General features: G+C 37.0%; 1 protein-coding gene across 2 annotated transcripts; it reads right to left on the reverse strand.

Annotated features, from left to right (window-relative positions):
• Window positions 1–1,628: 1,628 nt before the first annotated feature.
• On the reverse strand, window positions 1,629–6,586 carry LOC143611957 (protein GID8 homolog). Of its 2 annotated transcripts, none has more exons than XM_077086060.1 (6): window positions 6,481–6,586; window positions 4,721–4,880; window positions 4,517–4,620; window positions 3,917–4,048; window positions 3,669–3,825; window positions 1,629–1,796 (listed from the first exon to the last, which is right to left on the reverse strand). In XM_077086060.1, the coding sequence occupies exons 1-6, from the start codon at window positions 6,529–6,531 to the stop codon at window positions 1,675–1,677; spliced, it is 726 nt and encodes a 241-aa protein (XP_076942175.1). In that variant the 5' UTR covers window positions 6,532–6,586; the 3' UTR covers window positions 1,629–1,674. The 2 variants fall into 2 exon arrangements, with proteins under 2 accessions (XP_076942175.1, XP_076942169.1); XM_077086054.1 differs by having other exon boundaries at window positions 4,517–4,623.
• Window positions 6,587–21,830: the final 15,244 nt, after the last annotated feature.

The following is a 21,830-nucleotide window of genomic DNA, read 5'->3' on the forward strand; positions in this document are numbered from 1 at the left end:
TTGTCAAAGCAACAAGTGTCACATTTGGCTAATGCTACGAGGGTCTATGTTATTTGGGTTGGTTCTTTCTAGTATTATATTAAGATCTTTTAATGGGATTTGTTAGTTGTGAACCTTGATTTATGATGTGGATTTGAGTTATTGTACTTATCCTAAAAGCATGAGACTTATTGGTCACACAAGATCTTTTGGTCTCTTCAAAGTATTGGTCTATGGGTTAGATAATTTATTGTTTTTGCAGCATGGTTCTTTTTTTATTGCAGTATTTTTTTTCTATTTTAATTTTCTAAAATAACCAGGTTTCTAAAATACAAAGCAGCATGGGCTAATGATATCAGGCACCGATATCAAGTTTTTGAGAAAATCAAGATTGGGATTTTTTGATGCGGTATTTACCGAACTTTTGCTTACGGTACTGGTACCGTATTAGTAGAGTTGCACAAACAGGGTATTTTGTAGAAACCGGAACCGGGTAGGCACCTGTTCCGGGGATGGTCAACAAAAGTCAAACTGGGTCGATTTGGAACCGGTTCCGGGTTTAGTCGGGTATTTGACGGGCTTTGTCAGAGATTTTTGGATTTTGGGTAGGGTTTTGACCGGGTAAAGGCGGAGCCGATTCTGGTGGGTCCGAGCCGGGTCCTATTCCGGTACAGATCCAGGGAGAAATCCAATACGAGGTCGTACCTCCGGCCTGGGTACATGTAGAAACCGGTTCCGGGTCGGGTCCGAAACCACCGAACCGGGTATTTTGTGCACATCTACATATCAGTACCAAACCGAACATTTTCAGTGCGGATGCTAAGTTTTTAAGAAAATCGGTACTGAGCTCATCTCTGTAAAGAAGCATATAGATTGTACAAAAATTAATCCTATATGTATTACTATTATATATATGCAAGACCTTTGTCTCAAGGTCAAAATGGCAACAAAACATAAAGCATAAATAACTAAACTAGTCTAAAAAGATATTCAAATTACCAATTAAGAAAGCAAAACAGACTGTTGTAGCATACAAAGTCTAAATTTATTTACCAAAGTAATCATAATTCAAAAGTTGAAAGCTTAATGGAACAAATAGAAATGAAACTGCCAATGATCCAACTCTTAGTAGTCCTTGCCACAAAGTCCAGTATTGCACATTTGCACCACAATTGCCTGTCACGAAACAAGAAATGCGGTTTAGCTAGTTACAAATTACAATATACAAAGACGTCATGTATCGAAGAGTTATAGATTACACAATATTATCATTGTCATTATATGGCCTTTTACTAATTTATTATTCACAGTGAATAAAATGATTAATCTTGCATAATTTAAATCACTTATAAATATATATATATATCGCATGCTTACTAAAGAGAACGAAAATACTGTGAAGAGCGAATGAATTAGGTTAAAAATCAACATAGTTGTTACTTCACGTGCCAAACGTGTACGAGCATTTACTCTCTAAATAGGGTCACGGTATGTTTAACCGAAAAACCGAATTCAATCATAATTTATGTCACAAGACATAAAAGTATTTTTGTAATTTTCATTCCAAAATACAAACGACAAAGAACTGTGATTACAACTAAAACGTTTTCAAGATCGGATTGCAACAAATGATGAAACATGATGGTTATACGTACCCGGGTTGGTTCTGTTTCAAACTTTGGCGTGTAACGAATGTCAAACAGGCGGGTCTTCGAGAGTAGCAGTGAAAAGATCCGTGATTCGTGGATAAGCTGCCTTCTCATCAAGCTGATTTTGAGCCCATAACAGCATTCTTAACAAACTTGGGAGCTTCGGGTCTGTTAATCATGTAATAATCTCAATGTTAGCACTAATCTCAAGTATCATACAAACCATAATCTATATTGTGCCAGTTATAAACTTGTTCACTTATAAATGAGTTGATTTGGATTACATTTACCGCGTGTCAAATGGACAAATCAATTAATTAAACTAAAAGAAATACAGGTTCAACAACTTGACCAAATTACTGTTTAACATGATGCGGGTTGTTAAAAAATGAATTTTAGTATTTACATTCAAGAAACCAAGATATCGTATTGATTATAATTTATAGGTGGCGGTTCAACCATTTATCCTACGCCACAAAGGAATAAATGTTGAATAGTGAAAAATATTATTGAGTTTTTAAATTACTGATAAAGGACCAAAAGAGTGACACGAAAAGGTAGTTAAAAAGAAATTGGTTTAATAATAAAAAAGTTGCTGAAGATATACGCGTTTACAACATCCTAAACTGATTTATTGAAACACTTGGAAAAAGAGTAGTTTTTGTATTAATTTAATAGATTAAATTACACTTATTATAACTGCGGTATTCAAAAATAAAAAATTATTAATTTGCCCCCATACACAATTTTAATTACATAAATACTACTTTTGCCCCAAAAGCGGATGTAGTAAGATTGAAGTTGTTGATGAAGAGCAAATTTTACATTTTTACCCTCCATCACTACCATCTTGAAGAAGAGGAAGAACAGGAATTAAAATATTCATAAAATTAGAAACCTCGAGAACTCGAAATCAGAAAATTTTCTTCTTCATCTTCTAAGACAATTAAAAGAAAAACAGAAAATCAAATAGAAACCTTGAAAACCCCAATGCAAAAAAAAAGGAAAATATAATAATTCAAATCAAATAAATCAACATTCCTCATCATCTTCTTGAAGAAGATGAAAAACATGATTAAGAGAAACGAAAGACGATGGAAACCGAAACTTTTGAGTTGGAAACCAGCTAGGTTTTATTTTAGAGTTTAGAGTGAAAATTGCTCATGGGTTTCAGAAGATGAAAGATTTGATTTTAAAAAGTTGGTTTCAGGTTTCAAGCATTTGATTTTTCAAAGCTTTGCTTTTCCAGTTTTCAAAGTTTCACTCTAAATTATCTTTTAAATTGTGTTAAAACTTAAAAGGGAGGATAAAATGCTAAACTAAGGTAGTGTTTGTTATGGAGGAATGGAAGGTGGAATGTAATAAGCCATTCCAAAGGAATGAAAAAAAACATGTTTGGTTACCATGCATGAATGGAATGGATCATTCCAAATGGAATGAAACTCCTTCCATTTTTAGGATTTTCATTCCTTTGGGTATGGGTGTTTTTTTTCCATTCCTTCAAGGAAGGAAAAAGTCAACATCATTATTACTATTATAAAATTATAATTATATTATTATTATTATTATTATTTTCTAATTATAGTTATTATATTATCATTGTCGTTTTGTATATTATAATATAACTATTATTATATTAGAACTATTACTACATTATCAATATATTTTATTTTTAAATTAGATGAGTTAACATTTCATAACGCATATACAGTTTAACGATCTCGTTGCAGCACGAGGTCCTAAAAATACTTATTATGAATATTCATTTATTATTAATATTATTTATTTATTCTTTATTATTATTACTAATAAAAATATTAATAATGATAAAGTGATTAATCATTCCATTCTTACATGGTAACCAAACATGACAATGGAGTGGTAATGATCCATTTCATTCCTTTCTCCATTCCATTACCACGTCCATTCCATTCCCTCATCAATTCCATTACCCCGTACCAAACATACCCTAACTTTATTAATAATATCAACTGCCAAAAGTCAATTTACTCAAGTACTCAAAATTAGATAAACACTAACCTTTTTCATGGCTTTGACTTGTAAGGATCGCCGCATTGACCTCGCTTGCGGTTTTTAAACGCTGCGATATGTCTAAGAGATCTCCAACGGGGCTATTCTTTACATCTTCAAATGCCAACAGTGCAACAGTTCTTTCCAGCTCCTCTAGAAAGCTTTGCTGCAATCATGCGATCTTATCTTAATAAACAACCACTTAAATAAAAAATTAAATACAAAAAAAAAACAGTATTAATAAAGATAGAATTTACATTTTCTTCTCCCCTCGGAGCAAGCTCCTCCTGAGCAAATTCTAAAGCTTCTTCAACCTTTCCATTTCTAATCAATTCTATCAACCTTTGCTGCTGCAGATGGAAAAATAGCTGTGGATTCGTATCTAGAATCTGCACAAAATATTTGCCACGTCAGCATTTATAACTAGAGCTGCACAAACCGGTTTGAAACTCAATACCGGTTTGGGTTGAAACCAGTTCGGATTGGTCAACAAAAGTCAAAACCAGTTTATGACCGGTTTCGGTTCGGGCTGAAACCGGTTCAGTTTGGTCAACAAAAGTCATAATCGGTTTCAGTACGGGTTGAAACTGGTTTCTTGACCAGGTGACGATCGGTTTTGGTTCAGGTTTTGCCCGATTTTTGCTGGTTTTGGTTCGGTTAACCGGTTTTGGTGGAGAAAATTACAAACCTGTTCCAAACCTACGGTTTCAATCGGTTCTACATAAACGGTTTCAAACAGGTTCGGTTTAGGTTCGATTTTCGAGTCGGGTCGGTTAACCGGCTTATTTGCCTACCTCTGTTTAGAACAGTTAACAAAAAAGTAAGCCTTATAAAGCAAAAATAAGCAACTAACGAACCTCGGGATTCAGATCATTAACTTTTTCAATTGCATCTTCAACATTCCCAGATTGTACAGCTTTCTTAACAGCCATACGATCTGTAATGGTTGCAAGGTCTATATCTGCTAATTATATATAAGGAAGTTCAAAGCAATGGAAAAGTATATCCAAATCAACATAAAAATGTTATAACCAACTTGTCAAAGAAATAAAAAAGGATACGTTCCGTGCCAGATTCCATTCGGAACTTTTCTGCTGCATCGACATATCCCTCGGTGACAAGAAAATTCATAACCAACTTGTTCATGTCTTCTTTTTGAATTTTAACATCGTTAAGCTTTTTCTCCCATTCTTCCCTTGTTATCACCTTCTTTGAAGTAGCCTGCATATAACAAAAAAATAAAAATAACAATAAAGAATCCACTTTTGGCATGTGTTTTCCTTAAAGACACGGTGAACTACATATTATGGCATTTTAAGTGACCCTCGTAGATATCAAATATGTTAAATGTAACATTTGCAAGAAACCGATAAATTTCACATGAAGACTTCATCTCTTCATTGGTATAACACGTTCTCAAAACCTCACTCAATCTTAATATGAACAATTTTCTACCAAAAGAGGCCACAACATCTAACTAGACATGTAGTTCAAAAACGATAAACTTATTGCTCAGTTAATTAGATATTAGATGTATATAATGCATAGTTGCTAATAGCGAATAGCAGATGATAGCGACAAACTACCTACACGTTATGTAGCGATAACAATGAAATAGTGAGCGCTAATTTAAGTTTAGCGATACACTAGTAAAAAAATAGAAATTTTTTATATGCATCTTATATCTAAATACTCTCTTTTCATGTGTATATTTAACATGAAAAAGTTCTGCTTTTCACTAGGCAAAATTATCGCCATATAACCTGCTTTTAAATCCTGAAATATCGCTATTCATCATGCTATTAGGGCGCAATACTCAGATAGTGACAGATTATCGCCTGGCTACACTATTTGCTATAGCGCTCATTACGAGCGCTATTAACAACTATGATATAATAGTACATATCAAAACAATTTAACCCAACCAACTACAACATGCATACAAGGATGAAAAAGGCAAAAAGCATGATCATTTGCTTGAATTGAACTAGCAAACTATGCTGATGTTATATGAAACTCATAAATCTAGATGCAAAACTCACTGCATCATGCACAGATACTATGGTTGTAATTGAACCGAATGTTCGGCGGGAAGTTTGTTTATTCTGTTTCATTTAATAAATGAACGAAAATGAACAAGGAATTTCGTACGATTAAATGAGCGACAGAACAGAGGCCATGCTCGTTCAATTGTGTTTGTAAACATTCAATAAGGCGTTTGTTCATGTCTGTTTATGTTTGTTCATTAAAGGTATTTTATAATTTTTTTTCAATGATTATTCTAATCTTTATCATATAGATATAAGCAAAGTTATTAACTTTAAAACAAATTTATATATGAGCATTATATCATTAATTTAAATGTAAATAACATATGAATATAAATGTTAACCATCGACACCGACCATTCACAGTTAGCCAAATAAAATAAAACATTGTTCGTGTCCGTTCATTTGTGTCTGTGTAAAATGCGAACTGTTCACAAACAAGTTCATATCTTTAACGATCGCCTGTCCGATAAAAGCTTAACAAACGAACATGAACAAGGCCTCATGCGATTGGTCACAGCCCTAAATACCAACCTTCTAAGTAAACATATTAATAAATGTTTTGAGTAAATAATTAACACCAAATCAATTTAAAAAATTAGAAACCCTAGACTCAAAAATCACAAAATTAACAACAAACCCATCAAAATTAAACACAAATAGCAAATACCCAGATACGATTACACTCTATTTGTTCACTGAATCAACACCGATTCGAATATAAATTAATAATAATATTATCAACGAACATAAATGAATAATAATTATATTACCATGGCTTCAATCTCTGCTAGTTGACGGATTACACTCCAAAATAATGACATCAGTTTGCTTCCAAATCCATCTAATGATTTTGATCACTTAATATTTTTTTTATTTTTGAGTTTTGAATATATTTTGTTATTATAGATCGAAGATCAACAGTGGTTTTATTATTTTTATTTTATTATATTATATACATAAGCGTGTATTGAAGGATGAATACTATGAAGATTATTTGTTTCGAAAATGGCCCTTGAGGTTTGGATTATTTACAGTTTTCAACTTGATGTTAAAAAGGTGATTTTTTAAAATACTTGATGTAAGGGAGACAAGCACGAGAAAAGGTACGCTACGTTCGGTTCGGTTTGGGTATTGTTATATTGGTTTTAATTATTTTGTTATTTATTTTTTATATGCGCAATTTTATTATACACGCGTTTTATATAATTTTATTAATTTTAGTTTTTTTGGGTCACTTTCATGGTTTTATTTGTTCATTTTAAGTTTTTAGGTAGCTAGAAGTTTGTCTGAAAGTTATTAATTCGTTTTCAGGTGTATTATATATTACAGTACTTCAAACTTCAAGTGATGAGTGATGATTGGAAAATGCTTGTTTGGTTCTGGTTCGGTTTGTAAACAAGTTGAGCGGTACTCGTTTGATTTTTACTCAGTTTGTAAACAAATAGATTGGCTCGGTTCGGTTTGTAAATGAGCCAAGCACGAGCAAACCTTCGCTCGGTTAGATTCAACTCGTGAAGACGTGAACAACCCTACTTTATTAGAAGATTAGAACATTCGCATTGTATCGTCATCCCCATCCATGTAATTTAACTTAAAAAATACACATTTATTCTAGAGATTTGTTTATCTTTTTAAAAATTTTCACATTCAATTCCACATATCTAGAGGTGTACAAAATACCCAAACCGAACCGGTTTGATCCATGGATGGTCAAACCCAGTTTGACTTAAACCGGTTTGATTTATAAACCGGTTTATAAGCAAGATAGGCCGGTCTGGTCCTCGTCGATTCGGTCATGTTTAGAAACGGTTTTCCTCAAACCGGGTCAGTTTTATAACGGGTTTGCTAGATGTTAAGGGGAACCGTTCCTGAAATTGACAGTTTGGGTGAAACCGGGTTTAATATCAAACCGGTTCGGTTTGCATAAAACCAATTTTTTTACACCTCTACACATATCTATTAGAATTTAGAACTAGAAGCAAATATTTTGGGCTTCAAATCCAAATCAGGAAGTAAGCAGCCCATTAGAAGCAATTGGGCTTACGAATTCCACTCACATTCGCTTTGGTAGTAAAAACGTTTTCTTGTTTTTCTTAATTAAGTCGTGTATGTGCATGCCATATTAGCGAAAATAAGGCTCACGTGGGAGGGCTGGTGTCGTTTTTGGGTGTAATGGCTATAAATTAGTGGGTTGGTTTTCTCCTTTGTTGGTGTTTTGTTTCGGTGTTTGTTGTGGTGTTTCCAGCGTCTTGCTAGTTTAATGAAATTTTCTTTTGTTGAAGTTCGAAAAAAAAAGGTATATATTTTATCAAGTCATCCCATCATTAAATAAATCTGAAAGCCATAAAAATATTATTTTGCTTTAATTTATGTATGTATGTATGTACGTATGTATGTATGCATGCATGTTCGGACAAATTTGGAGAAGATTATAAAGGAACTAAATAAAGTTTATAAATTTTATCATGTCTGATGTAAAAAAAGGCTGAATCTGCTCAAATCTATATTGATTTCTAAAACATATATAAGTACCATTAAAGTGTGCATATAATGTAAAATTATAATAGTAAGAACACCTTTAATCAATGATTTTTTTTTCATCACAATCTATATGTCATCCTTTAATATTTTTTTAAATTAGTTTAACAAGTAAAAAGACTAGGCAATGTTATAAATGATTTAATTTGCAAAGCATTTGAAAATATCAATTGCAACACCAATGGGACCATACCTATGTTTTCTTATTCTGCCGACATTAAAATCAAACTCAAAGAGATACTATATTTCTATATTACTTTATCTTTAACGAAGGCTTGAGTCGATAAAAGAAACTATTGCTAATACAAAGTATGAATTAAATACTAGTATATACTTTTTATTTAAATACAACTATAGAAACTCAAAAGGCATAATGGTTTGTCACATATACTTAGAGCTAATAGTTCGTCTAATAATAACAAAGTTTAATTAGTCGTGTTTCGCTATTAACACTCTTATTTTAATTTAACTACATGATTATCCAATCTTTAACTTTAATATTGTTTTATCGTTATGCACTATATTTGTAAACTAGCTTTTATCCCCCGTATTACGGTGTTATTTTACATGTTTCGTTTATAACGTTTTTATATTTTTTTGGATTTTAATTTTATTTATTGTAAGGAAGTTAATAATTTGATGATAAAAGAGTTTCACAAATGAATGAAATGTTATAATCCGGTTTAAAAGCTATCTGGGTTTGGTGATACCCATGAACCGTTTATTTTTTATTATAAATTTGTTTAATATATTTTTTTTAAAAAATAAGATATTAATTTTTAGTATGTCCCTGTCTTATAGGATTTTAATATCAAATATTTGATAAGATTAATTTTTAATATAATGAGATGTTATAACCAGTTTAAGAGCTATTTGGGTTTGGTGAGACCCATACCCGTGAATTCAGGTCAAATATATGAGAATGATTCATTTATAAATAAAACAATCTGATGAATTAAAAGACTTTTTGGATGTTTCATTTATCTATATTTAAGATATTTAACAAATCTGAGGGGTGTGAGTATAAATATCATTTTGGATATTGATATAAGATGACAAATGTGTAGCTTTCTTCATTGTGGTAAGCCCCTTAGACTATCTTTTAATAACATCATAAATGGTTAATAGAAAGTTGGTGGGTGGTCTGTTTTCTTCAAAATCTAGCTGGATCACGGTTGTATGCAACATTCACCACCAAATATTGAAAAAGAAATATATGCATTGTATCTTTTATGACTACTCTTTGATGAGTTTTAACTTTTAAATAAGGGTATGAAGAAACATAAAATCAATCTGACCTGATTCAAGATGATGTTCGAGATGAACGAACCACGTCTTCGTCTTCCTCTCCAGTAGCTCGAGATCTGTCATGGAAATATGGGGGGGGGGGGGGGGTGGAGGTGACTGCTAAGAGTTTCCTCTTGTTTACAGACACAAAAATATATGTGGAGGCCAAGTGTCCAAGAAGGGATCCCCTCAATGAAAGATGAAGGCCCCTTATACAGAAACTCCATGGCTACCATCATGAAACCCTAACCGTATTGGGCCAGGCCTGATTAGGGGTTACCTCCATAACCCCCTAGCCCATTGGGCATTGGTTAGTAAACAATAATAATATAACAAATATAATATAAAACACAATAAGTAAAAGGTCGTACCGGGTATTTAGGACCCTACCTCCACAAGTCCCCCCAGTCCAGTGCTGCTCCTGGGCGTGCAAGCGGTTAGGTGGAGTTCTGGACTTATTAGGAGTGCTTGTTCGGTTTTTCCGACCCGGTGCTTCCCAAATGTACTTTTTTTGCATATATTTCTACTTAGCTTCGGGTTGTAAGAGGTTTTAATCATGATGGCGTGTTGAGCAGAGCGGAGCGTGTCCAGTCTTGTATTCAGCGCGGAACCGTATGGGTTTATAAGGATTCCCAACCTTTATATTCGGCGCTATAGCCGTATGGGTTTATAAGGATTCCCAACCTTTAAGTATGGCGTGTAGCCGTATGTGTTTATGAGGATCCCAACCTTTAAGTTTGGCGCGTAGCCGTATGGGTTTATGAGGATTCCCAACCTTTAAGTTTGGCGCGTGGCAGTATGGGTTTATGAGGATTCCCAACCTTTAAGTTTGGCGCGTGGCAGTATGGGTTTATGAGGATTCCCAACCTTTAAGTTTGGCGCGTAGCCGTATGGGTTTATGAGGATTCCCAACCTTTTTAAGTTTGGCGCGTAGCCGTATGGGTTTACGGGTTTATGATGCGCAAATGGATGCTTTTGACCAACTGCATTTTCCCGTCCGGGACGCTATCCAAAGCTTCGCTGCGGCGGCGGATGGCGTTCGCCAGCTCCGCGACTATCTTCGTGAAGAATAATTTTGTTGTATATATTATTTTTTTCTTGTTCCTGTAATCTCTTTTTTGAATGTATATATGGCATGGATTTTACATTGTCTTGTATGAGTACAATATAAATGTGTGTGAGCTAAATCCGTCATGTATCCAAAATATAGGATTATGATAAGTATTGGCACGCAGGCCTATCCGTACAGGAACTAATATTCTAACACATTTTAAATTGGGTAATCGCGCAACTATATTTGTATTAGTGTCATTTCAAATAACGAAGTTTGGTACGCAGACCGAAATAGCAGGAACACAGGCCAGTAAGGGGGCGCGCAGGCCTGAAACAAAAATTCAAACTTCTAAATATAACACCTTCGCAATTGTGCGACGTTCCAAGTCCTGGGAATAGGAGTATCATCCAATTTTTCAGCTTGTATGCACCCTTTCCCAGTATTTAGACAATTTCGTATGGGCGGGCCTTCCCAAGTCGGTGCTAATTTTCCTGGCAATTCGGCATTTGATGCTTCGTTGTTGCGAAAGACGTAGTCCCCTTTGTGGAATTCGCAGATTTTCACCCGCGTATCGTAATATTTTTGAAGTTGGCTCTTGTATTTGCTTTCGCGTATGGCCGCCAACTCTCTTCTTTCTTCTAAGAGGTCCAGGTTCAACCGGAGCTCTTTTTCATTATCAGCAACCAAAAGCATTCGTGCGGATGAGACACTGACTTCGGCCGGAATCATTGCTTCCGTCCCACAAGTTAAACTGAACGGGGTTTCTGAGTTACTTGTTTTCTTGCTGGTTCGATGCGCCCATAGAACATGAGGAAATTCGTCCACCCAACCTGCTCGTGTGGTTCCCAACCGTGCTTTTATACCCTCTTTTATACTCCTGTTTGCTCGCTCCACCTGCCCATTGGCTTGCGGATGGGCTACCGATGTGAACACTTGGTTTATGTGGAGCTCCGACAACCACTCTTGCAGGGTTTTGTCAGCAAACTGTGTACCGTTATCACTTACTATCGTCTGGGGAAGTCCGAAACGACAGATTATGTATTCCCAAAGGAATTTTTTGACGTTTGCCGCCGTGATATGAGCAAGTGGTTTGGCTTCTACCCACTTGGTGAAGTAATCAATTGCTACGAGCAAAAACTTAATCCGTCCAGGCGCCTCTAGGAATGGTCCCATGATATCTATGGCCCACTTCTGGAAAGGCCACGCCGAGGTTACTGGCACCAGGTGGTTTTGTGGTCTCAAGGTTTGGGGCGCATGCCTCTGATAGGCGTCGCACTTCCGGATTTCTTTGACTGCGTCCATGTGCATTCCTGGCCAGTAATACCCGGCGTTCATTATCTTTGCTACGACCATCCTTGGGCCCGCGTGTAGGCCATAAATGTCTTCATGTGTTTCTCGTATGACGTAGTTAGATTCTTCTGCGTCTACGCATCTGAGCAGTGGGCCAAGGAATGACTTTCTGAACAGAATCCCATCGTGTATTTGATACCACAACGCCTTATGGCGGATCTTTCGTGCCTCTGCCTTATCTTCCGGGAGAGCGCTAGAAGACAAGTAAGTCCGGATAGGTTCCATCCAGGTCGTTGCTCCGGTCTGGATGACCAGAACTTGGCGTTGCGGGACAGATAGAGTGTCCAGAACCTCGATTCTGACATCTCTGCCCATGTGTTCGAAATTGGTGGATGCCAACTTGCTTAGAGCATCCGCGGGTCGATTATCACTTCTTTTAATGTGGACCACTTTGCACGAAGTGAACTGTTGCATGAGGTCTTTAGCCTGGGACAGATATGAAGCCATGACGTCGTTTTTAGCTTCATACGTCCCTGAGACATGTCCTGCAATAAGCATGGAATCGACCCGAGCTTCCAGAAATTTCACCCCGAGTTTTTTCGCAATCCGCAACCCTGCCAGAAATGCCTCATATTCAGCTTCATTATTTGTGCTTTTGAAGTTTAATTTGATGGCATATGTGAATTCTTGGCCTTCTGGGTTGACTAGCTTTAAACCCGCGCCCGATCCCTCCCCGCTTGATGCTCCATTCGTGAACAGAGTCCATTATTGACTTTCGTCGGAGGGGGTCGGGGGTTGCTGCTCGAACAAGCATTCTTGGACTTTTCTGGTTGGTACTTCTGTGACAAAGTCTAACAAGACCTGTCCTTTGATTGCGGGCCTGGGTTTATACTCGATTGAGTGTTCGCCTAGTTCAATTGCCCACTTTGGGCAAGTCTTCCGGACAACTCAGGCTTGGTCAGCATGTTCTTCAACTTGTAATCAGTTAACACATGTATCGGGTGACCTTGGAAGTACCTTTTTAACCTTCGCGCCGCGTATACTAGTGCTAGAACAAGTTTTTCGAGCATCGAGTACCGAGTTGTCACACCCCAACCTACAACGGAATATGCCGGGGCGCGGCATAATTATATCATAGCTCAAAAGACACTAAAATAAATCCATGTGTCAATATCTAAATTATTAAATTCATATTATTCAAGTACGCAAAAGCACAAACATTGTCTCATAGAAATAAACATAATAATTAAATAAAAAGAAATAAATGGTCTTTAATTCATCATGTATCCTAAGGTACAACTACTCTTTAATCCCTTGTTTCTTCATCCAATATAGCTACCTGCGCCATGCGGGAAAATACATAGTTTGTCAACATAAAGTTGAGCAAGTAATCACGGTTTTTAAATACATATAATATAAAAATGACAATTCCTTGCGATAATATGTAATACTACAACTAGCATAACAACAATATAACAATAATATAAAAGTTGTCTTTTCACTCGAATCCCATGGATAAGGAGCTACTCCGACGGCGTATGATCATACTATGAGGATGAGGATGAGATACCAACCACCAAAACATAAAATAAACACATAGTCACATTTGCACGTACAACTAATTGAGCAATATCATATAACGCAAATAGTGGAATTGTAGTGAAAAATGATTTAACGCATAACGCCCTCAAAATGTAACACGGTAAAAAGGGGGATGTGAATTACTTACCTTATGTGTGGATTAAATGAGCATGAGATAATAATAAATAGTGAGAAAGAACACGTTCAAGCCTTCGAGATACGTCAACAAGGATGCCCTAATTGTTTAACGATAGTATTAATAAATGAGGAAAAGACCCAATAATGATTTGAGATTCGATGACATATTATTAGTAATTATTGCAAATTAATCAGTTTGATAAATGGGAGTCGTTTAGGTTTTCAAGTAAATGAATTATAATAACACATAACCGATATTAAGCATTGATAACATTATATATTAACTTAAAATCAAATTCGTATATATAACTAGATCGATTTAGTACCATAAATAAATGCCTTATTTATTGTTATTATACTTAAGATTATTATTATTATGAATATTATTATTATTATTAGGTAACTAATATAAGTGATATATCATATTCAGATTTTCAAGTAAATGAATTATAATAACACATAACCGATATTAAGCATTGATAACATTATATATTAACTTAAAATCAAATTCGTATATATAACTAGATCGATTTAGTACCATAAATAAATAGATATGACTAAATAAATAATTAAAATAATATTTGTTTAATAGTATTGTATGTGCATGTGAATAAATAAATAAATAGAGAAATATGAATAAAAAAATATTTGTTTCATATGCATATATATGTATGTTTATGTGTATGTATGTATACATACTTATGATGCGAAGCCATGGCCAAAATAACAGTTTCAAGGTTCGATTTCGTTAAAACAAAGTTTATTTAACCTTATATTATGATTATAATAAAATTAAAACAAAGATTTAAGCAAAAATAAAACAAATATGAAAAAACGTCCAGGGGGTTCGAACCCGTGCCTGGACCGGTTCCAGTAGCTTTACACGAGACGCACCAGCCATCAGGCTGGTGCTTTAGTTTGCGTTTCATAACAGTTTTTAAAACATATAACCAGATACACCCAGTACCTAATTTCCATTACAAAACCCTAGAAGTTAAATCCGTTGATTCGTTTGTTGTATGTTAAAATTAGGTTAGGGTTATTGTTCAGCAGACATAAACGATTGATAATCATAACCCAATTACTCGAATTGATGAAGGAAACAGAGGAGAACGACGAACAGAGGTCGCAGCTTGGACTCGGACCCAAATTAGGTCTTAGCAGCTTCGTTTTTAACAATTGGGTTAGGGTTTAGCGTCGCGAGGATGATAGGATGCTGTGTGCACGATTAATTGTATTATAATTGTGTTTATATAGTGTTTTAGAGCCCAAGTTAGCCGTGGTATACATTGATTTAATTAGCTGTCAATTTGATTCGTTTTCTATAATTATAGTGTCGGTGTGATTGTGTATTAACGGAGAATCGTTTTTATAAAGTTAATTTCGCGATTGGGGCCGAAAAACACGAGTTGCCATAGAGGGTTAGGTTTGTATATTTTGGATAGTTAAATAATTAAAAATAATAATTAAACAAATGGAAATCTTTTATTGATAATTTACCCGTCTAAGAACCGGGTCAGGTAATGATTACAAAATATGAACGGAAAACCCAAAATGTTACACGAGTTTCGGCATCTGTTAATGTTCTGCTGACGTAGTATATTGGCGTTTGGACGGTCTTTCGATCCGTCAGGAGGACTGCCCCGACTGCAATATCCGAAGCGGATAAGTATAGAGTGAGGGGCTCTCCATCTAGAGGTGCAGTCAATGTTGGAAGGTCCATGAGACACTTTTTTACTTCAAGGAAGGCTTGTTCTGCTTCTGGTGTCCATTTGAAATGTGCCTTCTTCAGGCAATTCCGCAGTGTGGACACGAAGGGGTAGGACTTGGTTGTATGGTTTGCAAGGAACCTATTCAAGGCAACCAACCTTCCATTCAGTGTCTGGACTTCTTTCAACGAGGATGGGGAAGGCATCCGAGCAATAGCTTGCACCTTTCCTGGGTTTGCTTTGAATCCTTCCCCGGTTACGATTACTCCGAGAAATTTACCCTCCTCCATGCCAAATGAGCATTTCGAAGGGTTAAGTTCCATGTTTATTTTTCTCAGGGTGGAGAAAACATCTTCGATATCCTGAAGCATCTGGTCTTCTTCCACACTCTTGATGACCAAGTCATCCATATACACTTCCAAGTTCTTCCCGATCTGATCTCGAATGGTATTATCCATTAGACGCTGATACGTGGCACCCGCGTTCTTTAGACCGAACGACATCATTTTGTAACAGAACGTGCCTTGGTCCGTACGGAAGGCAGTTTTATCTTCATCGCGGGCTGCCATCCGTATATGGTGGTACCTGTCACACCCCAACCTAATTAATTATTTACAAATATTACACACATTATCCAAATATACAAAACAATCCAAATACACAAATATGAGTTTATATAACGATTATCTTGATTATATCCTAAGGTCTTGTCTACATGTCCAGCTTCAATCTTCAGGCAACCTGCATATGCGTAGAAAATGGAGTTTTTGTTAACAAATATGTTGAGTGAGTTTACCACCAAGTTTTGACACAAAAATAATGTTAATATGATAAATAAGCAAAACGTAATAAATGCGGTAATGAAATCAAACCATAAACAAGTAAGTTGTCGACTAAACCATTGCCAAGCGAATTGGGCGCCGGTAAATCAACTATGAGCAAATAATGAGAATAAGACCGTTGCCAAGCGAATCGGGCGGTGGTCAATGAGAATGAGAACCCTCTCCAAGGGGATATGTCAAGCGAATGAATACAATAACACATAAGCACATAACAAGTAGACTTGATTAATCACACACAATTACACGTTTGCTATTTTTTATATGTATGCATATATAGATATGTATGTATATATAGATATGTATGTATAGTATTATATACGCATATGTCCCCAAAACGTTTATGAAAATTGAGTAAAATAGGTTGTAGGCGTCTAGGAAACATTTGAATTTGAAAGGCGCGACCGCGTCGACTTTGAGGTCGATTTCTAGAAGTGGGTAACAATCTTTTGGACATGCTTTGTTCAAGTCTTTGAAGTCTATACACATCCGCCATGAACCGTTACTCTTAGGAACCATCACGGGGTTCGCAACCCAGGTTTGATACTGAATTTCGCGGATGATTCCTGCACTTGCTCATCATAGCTTTGGTCTGTTCAGGCCCCATCTTCCTCCTTTTCTGAACGATCTGTGTGTAGGCCGGATTGACCCGCAGTCGATGTTCTGAAATTTCCCACGGGACGCCTGTCATATCTGAAGGCTTCCAAGCAAATATATCTGCGTTCTTGATTAGCAACTGTTTCAGAAAGATGCGCATTGTTTCTGAGATAGTTGCCCTGACTGTGACAGTTTGTTTCGGGTATTCCGGATTGACAACACATTTCTCAGGCTCTGTCCGTAGTGCCTTCTTGGGTACCTTCGCGGGCTTCGACCCTTATGTTGCATAACAATGTTTGTTGACCCGGATAATTGCTATCCCTGTTCGCGTGGGAACACTCACTGCACCGGGTGCCGTGGAACGATTGGCGTTGAAGTCGCCAATTGCTTCCTGCCCAAGGATTATGTCGTGTTTTGATCTCGCGGGTAGGACGAGGAATTCGACATCTTCGGTCCTCGTATGGGTTCCGTCACTTAACGTAATTGGGAATGTTATGACCCTCTTGGGGTGCATAACTTCGTATCCAAACCCGGAGACTGGGGCGTGCACAGGTTTCAACTTTGCCTTATCTTCATCGTCTAACTGCTCGAAGTATTGTTCGTACATTATGTCAAATGTACTCCCAGAATCGAAGAAGACGTACTGAGATCGATAGTGACCGAACAGAGCTGTGATGATTAGAGGTTGCTTCATGCGGACCTCCTTTCACTCTTGGAAAAACTACAGGTTCGCTTTTCCATTCATCTTCGTCCATCTCCATCCGCTTAAACTTCCGAGGGGGGCCCCCTGGATCATGTGCACATTTAAATCTTTGATCTGCTTTCGCGGGGGACCTTTGTCTGCGGGAGTTGCGTTCTTCCGTGGATCATGTCGCACGTTTTTGAGCAGATGGTCACGTTTCCCAGACTTTATGGCGGACTCGATCTCTTTTTCAGGCTTATGCACTCATTTGTGTCATGTCCAATATCTTTATGGAACATGCAGTGCTTGTTCGGATTCAGGTTCACCTGCTTGTTCAGCGGTTGAGGCTTTCTAAATTCGATGTTCTCCGTTGTTAAGATTTCGGATGGGGTTTTCTTCAAAGGTGTCCAATGTTGTCGATCGGACTTGCCTGCTGTTCTATCTTTTTGTTTCTGCCCGATCAGTATCTGGCGTCAAACTGCTTGGAAGAGCTTTCTGGGGGTTGTATCCTTGACCAAGCTGAACCCTTCTCTTCCTTTTTCGACTGAGGTTCCGCGGCTCAGTTCTTGTGTGCTGTTTGGGCGTCTCCCGCCCTAACAATTTTTCCGTGGCTGCGAAGACCTTGGCGGCGGACATAATTCCGTCTCAAGTCTGCGGCATGCCATCCCGGCCTGTCAAACATCTGACCATCTCTGGGCTCTTTGGGTTTACTCGGAACGCTCCTCATAACATGTCTTCACTAATTCCACCAATATTCAAGCTCTCATTGTTGAATCTGGTGATAAAGCTTTCCAGTGATTCATTGTCTCGACGGACAACACTCAGGATCTCTGACGGGTCCCTAGTGTGCTTATCTACTGACTGAAGTGCTGTGAAAATTTTGCCACCAAATCATCCCAGCTTTTGATTTGACCGTCTGGTAGCTTCTCAAACCACTCTCTGGCTGCTCCTGTTAGTGTCAATGCGAACATATGACACCAATAGGGCAGCGTCCATCCGCTCACTCCACCAACTACAGTGAAGTTCAGCAAATGATCGCTCGGATCAGTCATCCCATTGTATTTTCCCAAATTTCTTGGGATCTTAATGTTTGTTGGGAAAGGGGCAGTGGCTATTTGCGGGATGAACTTTGACTTTTCCGCGAACGTAGCGGGTCGGTATGGTTTGGTGAAGTCTTTCTCTGCATCGCTAATGTATTCAGCATGCTTCACTAACGGTTTGGGGCGACTAGATGTTTCTCTACCATAGTCCCAGCTGGCATCACTCGCATAATCCTCTTCTTGAAACGTTTCTTTCTGCCGAGTATCTCGTAGATTTTTGTGAGATAGAGTACGCTGAGTGTGGTGACTTCTTTCGCGGATTTTTGCAAGCGACCGACCAGCTGATCGAGAGTTATCTTCCAACTCTAGATCTTGGGTGCGTCGGAATGCTGGTGGAGGAGACGGAGATGGCGAGTCATACGTCAGTGTTCTGGCTTGAACCTGATCTCGCCTTACTTTTCGCTCATACTCCTCTTTTAGCCGTTGTTTCTCTTGTTGGTACCACTCTTCTGGGGTGAGAATGTTTTTGCCAGATCTGGCCTGATAAGTTCTCGTTTCGTTCCCGTCGAACCTGGGAAATTCTCCGGCTCCGTCTTCCAGAACCGGAGTTTGAGTGGTCCATTGGATCTCAGTGACTTTATGCCTTGGGAACTCTCCGGCCCGGTTTTCCCGGACCGGGGTTCTGGTGTTCCTGCGAGGTGCAAAGTCTTCAAACCTTGGAACTTCTCCAGTCCTGTTTTCGAATACCGGAGTTCTGGTGCTCCGACGAAGTTCCTCCGACACCTGTCCTTCATGGACTGAATCATCCAGAATTTCAGTACGACGGGATCTTGTCTGAGCAGCAGAGGGCTGTTGGTTCTGACTCATCTTCAGGTCACAGTGAATCGAAAAAACCGTAAAAAACCGTGGATCTAGCTAAAACCGTATGGCGCCAATGAAGAAACATGAAATGAATCTGACCTAATCCAAGACGATGTTCCTCGGTGTTCGAGATGAACGAACCACGACTTCGTCTTCCTCTCCGGTAGCTCGAGATCTACCATAGAAATATGGGGGGAGTGGAGGTGACTGTTAAGAGTTTCCTCTTGTTTACAGACACAGAAATATATGTGGAGGCCAAGTGTTCAAGAAGGGATCCCCTCAATGAAAGATGAAGGCCCCTTATATAGGAACTCCATGGCTACCATCATGAAACCCTAACCGTATTGGACCAGGCCCGGTTAGGGGTTACCTCCACAACCCCCCAGCCCATTGGGCATTGGTTAGTAAACAATAATAATATAACAAATATAATATAAAACACAATAAGTAAAAGGTCGTACCGGGTATTTAGGACCCTACCTCCACAGGGTCCATATAGACACTAGGCTCACTATCGATACAACGGTCTCACCTATACAAGTCATATAGCTTTATACAATTGATATGAAAGTCAGCGTTTTTTATAAGTCGTTGACCTATTCTATACGACTCGTACATCATCGTCTTTCTCTCTCCTCATGTTCTTGAATTGTAGATCTTCAAGACTTTTGTTTCTTCCTAACTCCATGCAAACCCGAAATCTTTCGTCTTCTGTTATCATGATCTGCTGTGATGATCCAATAATAAGAAAGGGGTTTGGAGCATTTCCAAGCTCTCTTCCTCTTTTTAGAAAATTTGTAATGTCATGAAAACAAGTCGTAAAACTCTACATGTAGAGTCGTATATAGAGTCATATGACTCGCATAAAAGCTTGACCAACAGCAGATCTGACATCTTTGTGTCGCGTCAGTATATGGTAAAGCCATACGAGTCGTATAAATGATATCTAAATAATATGACCCTAACTAATTAGTGTAAGTTATTACTTATTACTATCATGTTATATGCAAAGTGTATAAAATTGTATTGAAATTTACATAAATTTTCACTGGATATAATTATTAACTTTTAAACTTATATTTATATGTTACAGCTCTTTATATCCATATTATTAAACTTAGGCATCCTTCTGATCTCTAAATGGTTAGCAATCGATCATCTTTATCAATGTCCTTTTCAGGCACGCCGCCTTCTTCGTTGAGATCTCATATATTACTCGAGAATTCCGTTATTTATCTTGCTAGAACATTTTCTCATTAAGCCGAAGATAAAATAAATCTAATCCGTGGAGACCATTTTGTCGAAAACAATATTTTTAAAAGATATTCAAAAGCCTAATTTTAAGGTAGCCATCGACATTGAATGATAACAACTTCATAATTAACTTGTAACATCAGCGTTAGGATTGAAAATGTATTCTATTCAATGATGATCTGTGTAAATATCATAAATATATCACCACTATACTAGCAAAGACAGATACAAAAAACTAACTTATAACAATTAAATAAATAACTCACATACTAATTATCGTACTCAGCTATTCTTGGGCTAGATCACTACGTGTACACTGATCTTGAACAGTGGTGAAGCTTGGACTTTTACATATAAGCGCTGAAAGTCATTAACCTTGCTTCGAGGGGGCGGGGGGGGGGGGGAGCTCAATACGTATAAAATATTTTGGACGAAAACACATAAGTTTAAATTACTATAAAAAAAGGAGGGGCGAGGCCCGAGTCCCTAACTCACTATGATGTTGCGCCAATGATCTTGAACAAGTATTACCATTTCACGTCGTCATATATTTTTATGTATTAAATGTAGTTTGCAAAAAATATAAGAAGAATCTATAAATAATCAAAGAATAATATTGTAGCATCGACATTTTACTTTTTATATTACATACATAACTCAAGTCAATTGGACATATGTGATATGTTTCTTATGTGTTGTCGGGACCTTTGATGGAGCGTAACTAGTCACGCATAACACTCGTGTAACTATGAGAAGGGGATATGATCATATTGAATGTTCATCACAACACCAATTTGTAACCGGCCACGTATAATATCATTAAATGCTATTTAATATATTTTTAATCATAATAAACCTAATCAAGAGCTAAAGATACATGATGGTATGTTTGATGAAATACTCACACTACAAAACACTTTTATGTTTGGTTAGTATGTTTTTATCTGTTATTAAAAGTTAAAACGTCCGTAGCATTAAAGGGGTGGACAATAATACTTCTAGCAAAAACAAATCCGTTTATATTCTAAAGTATTTTATTAATTTGCTTTTGTGTTTTAGTTGCATCTACTATCACGCATTGACATATCACCATGAACATTTAAAGAAAGTATAAAAGACATGTGAAATCAATCAAAGAAAAACGTAATAGTTTTAAAAAGCGCACTTTGATCATCTTTTTAAAAGAATTATATAAACATGATATATTATATAAAGATGATAATTTAAACGCCGAAAATGACAATTAATTA

Source organism: Bidens hawaiensis, unplaced genomic scaffold, assembly GCF_021521415.1.
Source record: "Bidens hawaiensis isolate Kalapana, Puna unplaced genomic scaffold, B.hawaiensis_p1.1 tig00002236_1, whole genome shotgun sequence".
In the NCBI taxonomy this organism is placed as follows: Eukaryota; Viridiplantae; Streptophyta; class Magnoliopsida; order Asterales; family Asteraceae; genus Bidens; species Bidens hawaiensis.

What these genes read in the sequence shown, in the direction of transcription:
- LOC143611957 (XM_077086054.1), bottom strand. Translation starts at nt 6,531, where the DNA reads ATGTCATTATTTTGGAGTGTAATCCGTCAACTAGCAGAGATTGAAGCC. An exon ending in TAGCAGAGATTGAAGCCATG is followed by an intron (nt 4,881 to 6,480) that starts GTAATATAATTA and finishes TGTTATATGCAG; the next exon opens with GCTACTTCAAAGAAGGTGAT. An exon ending in CTCCGAGGGGAGAAGAAAAT is followed by an intron (nt 3,826 to 3,916) that starts GTAAATTCTATC and finishes GCATGATTGCAG; the next exon opens with CAAAGCTTTCTAGAGGAGCT.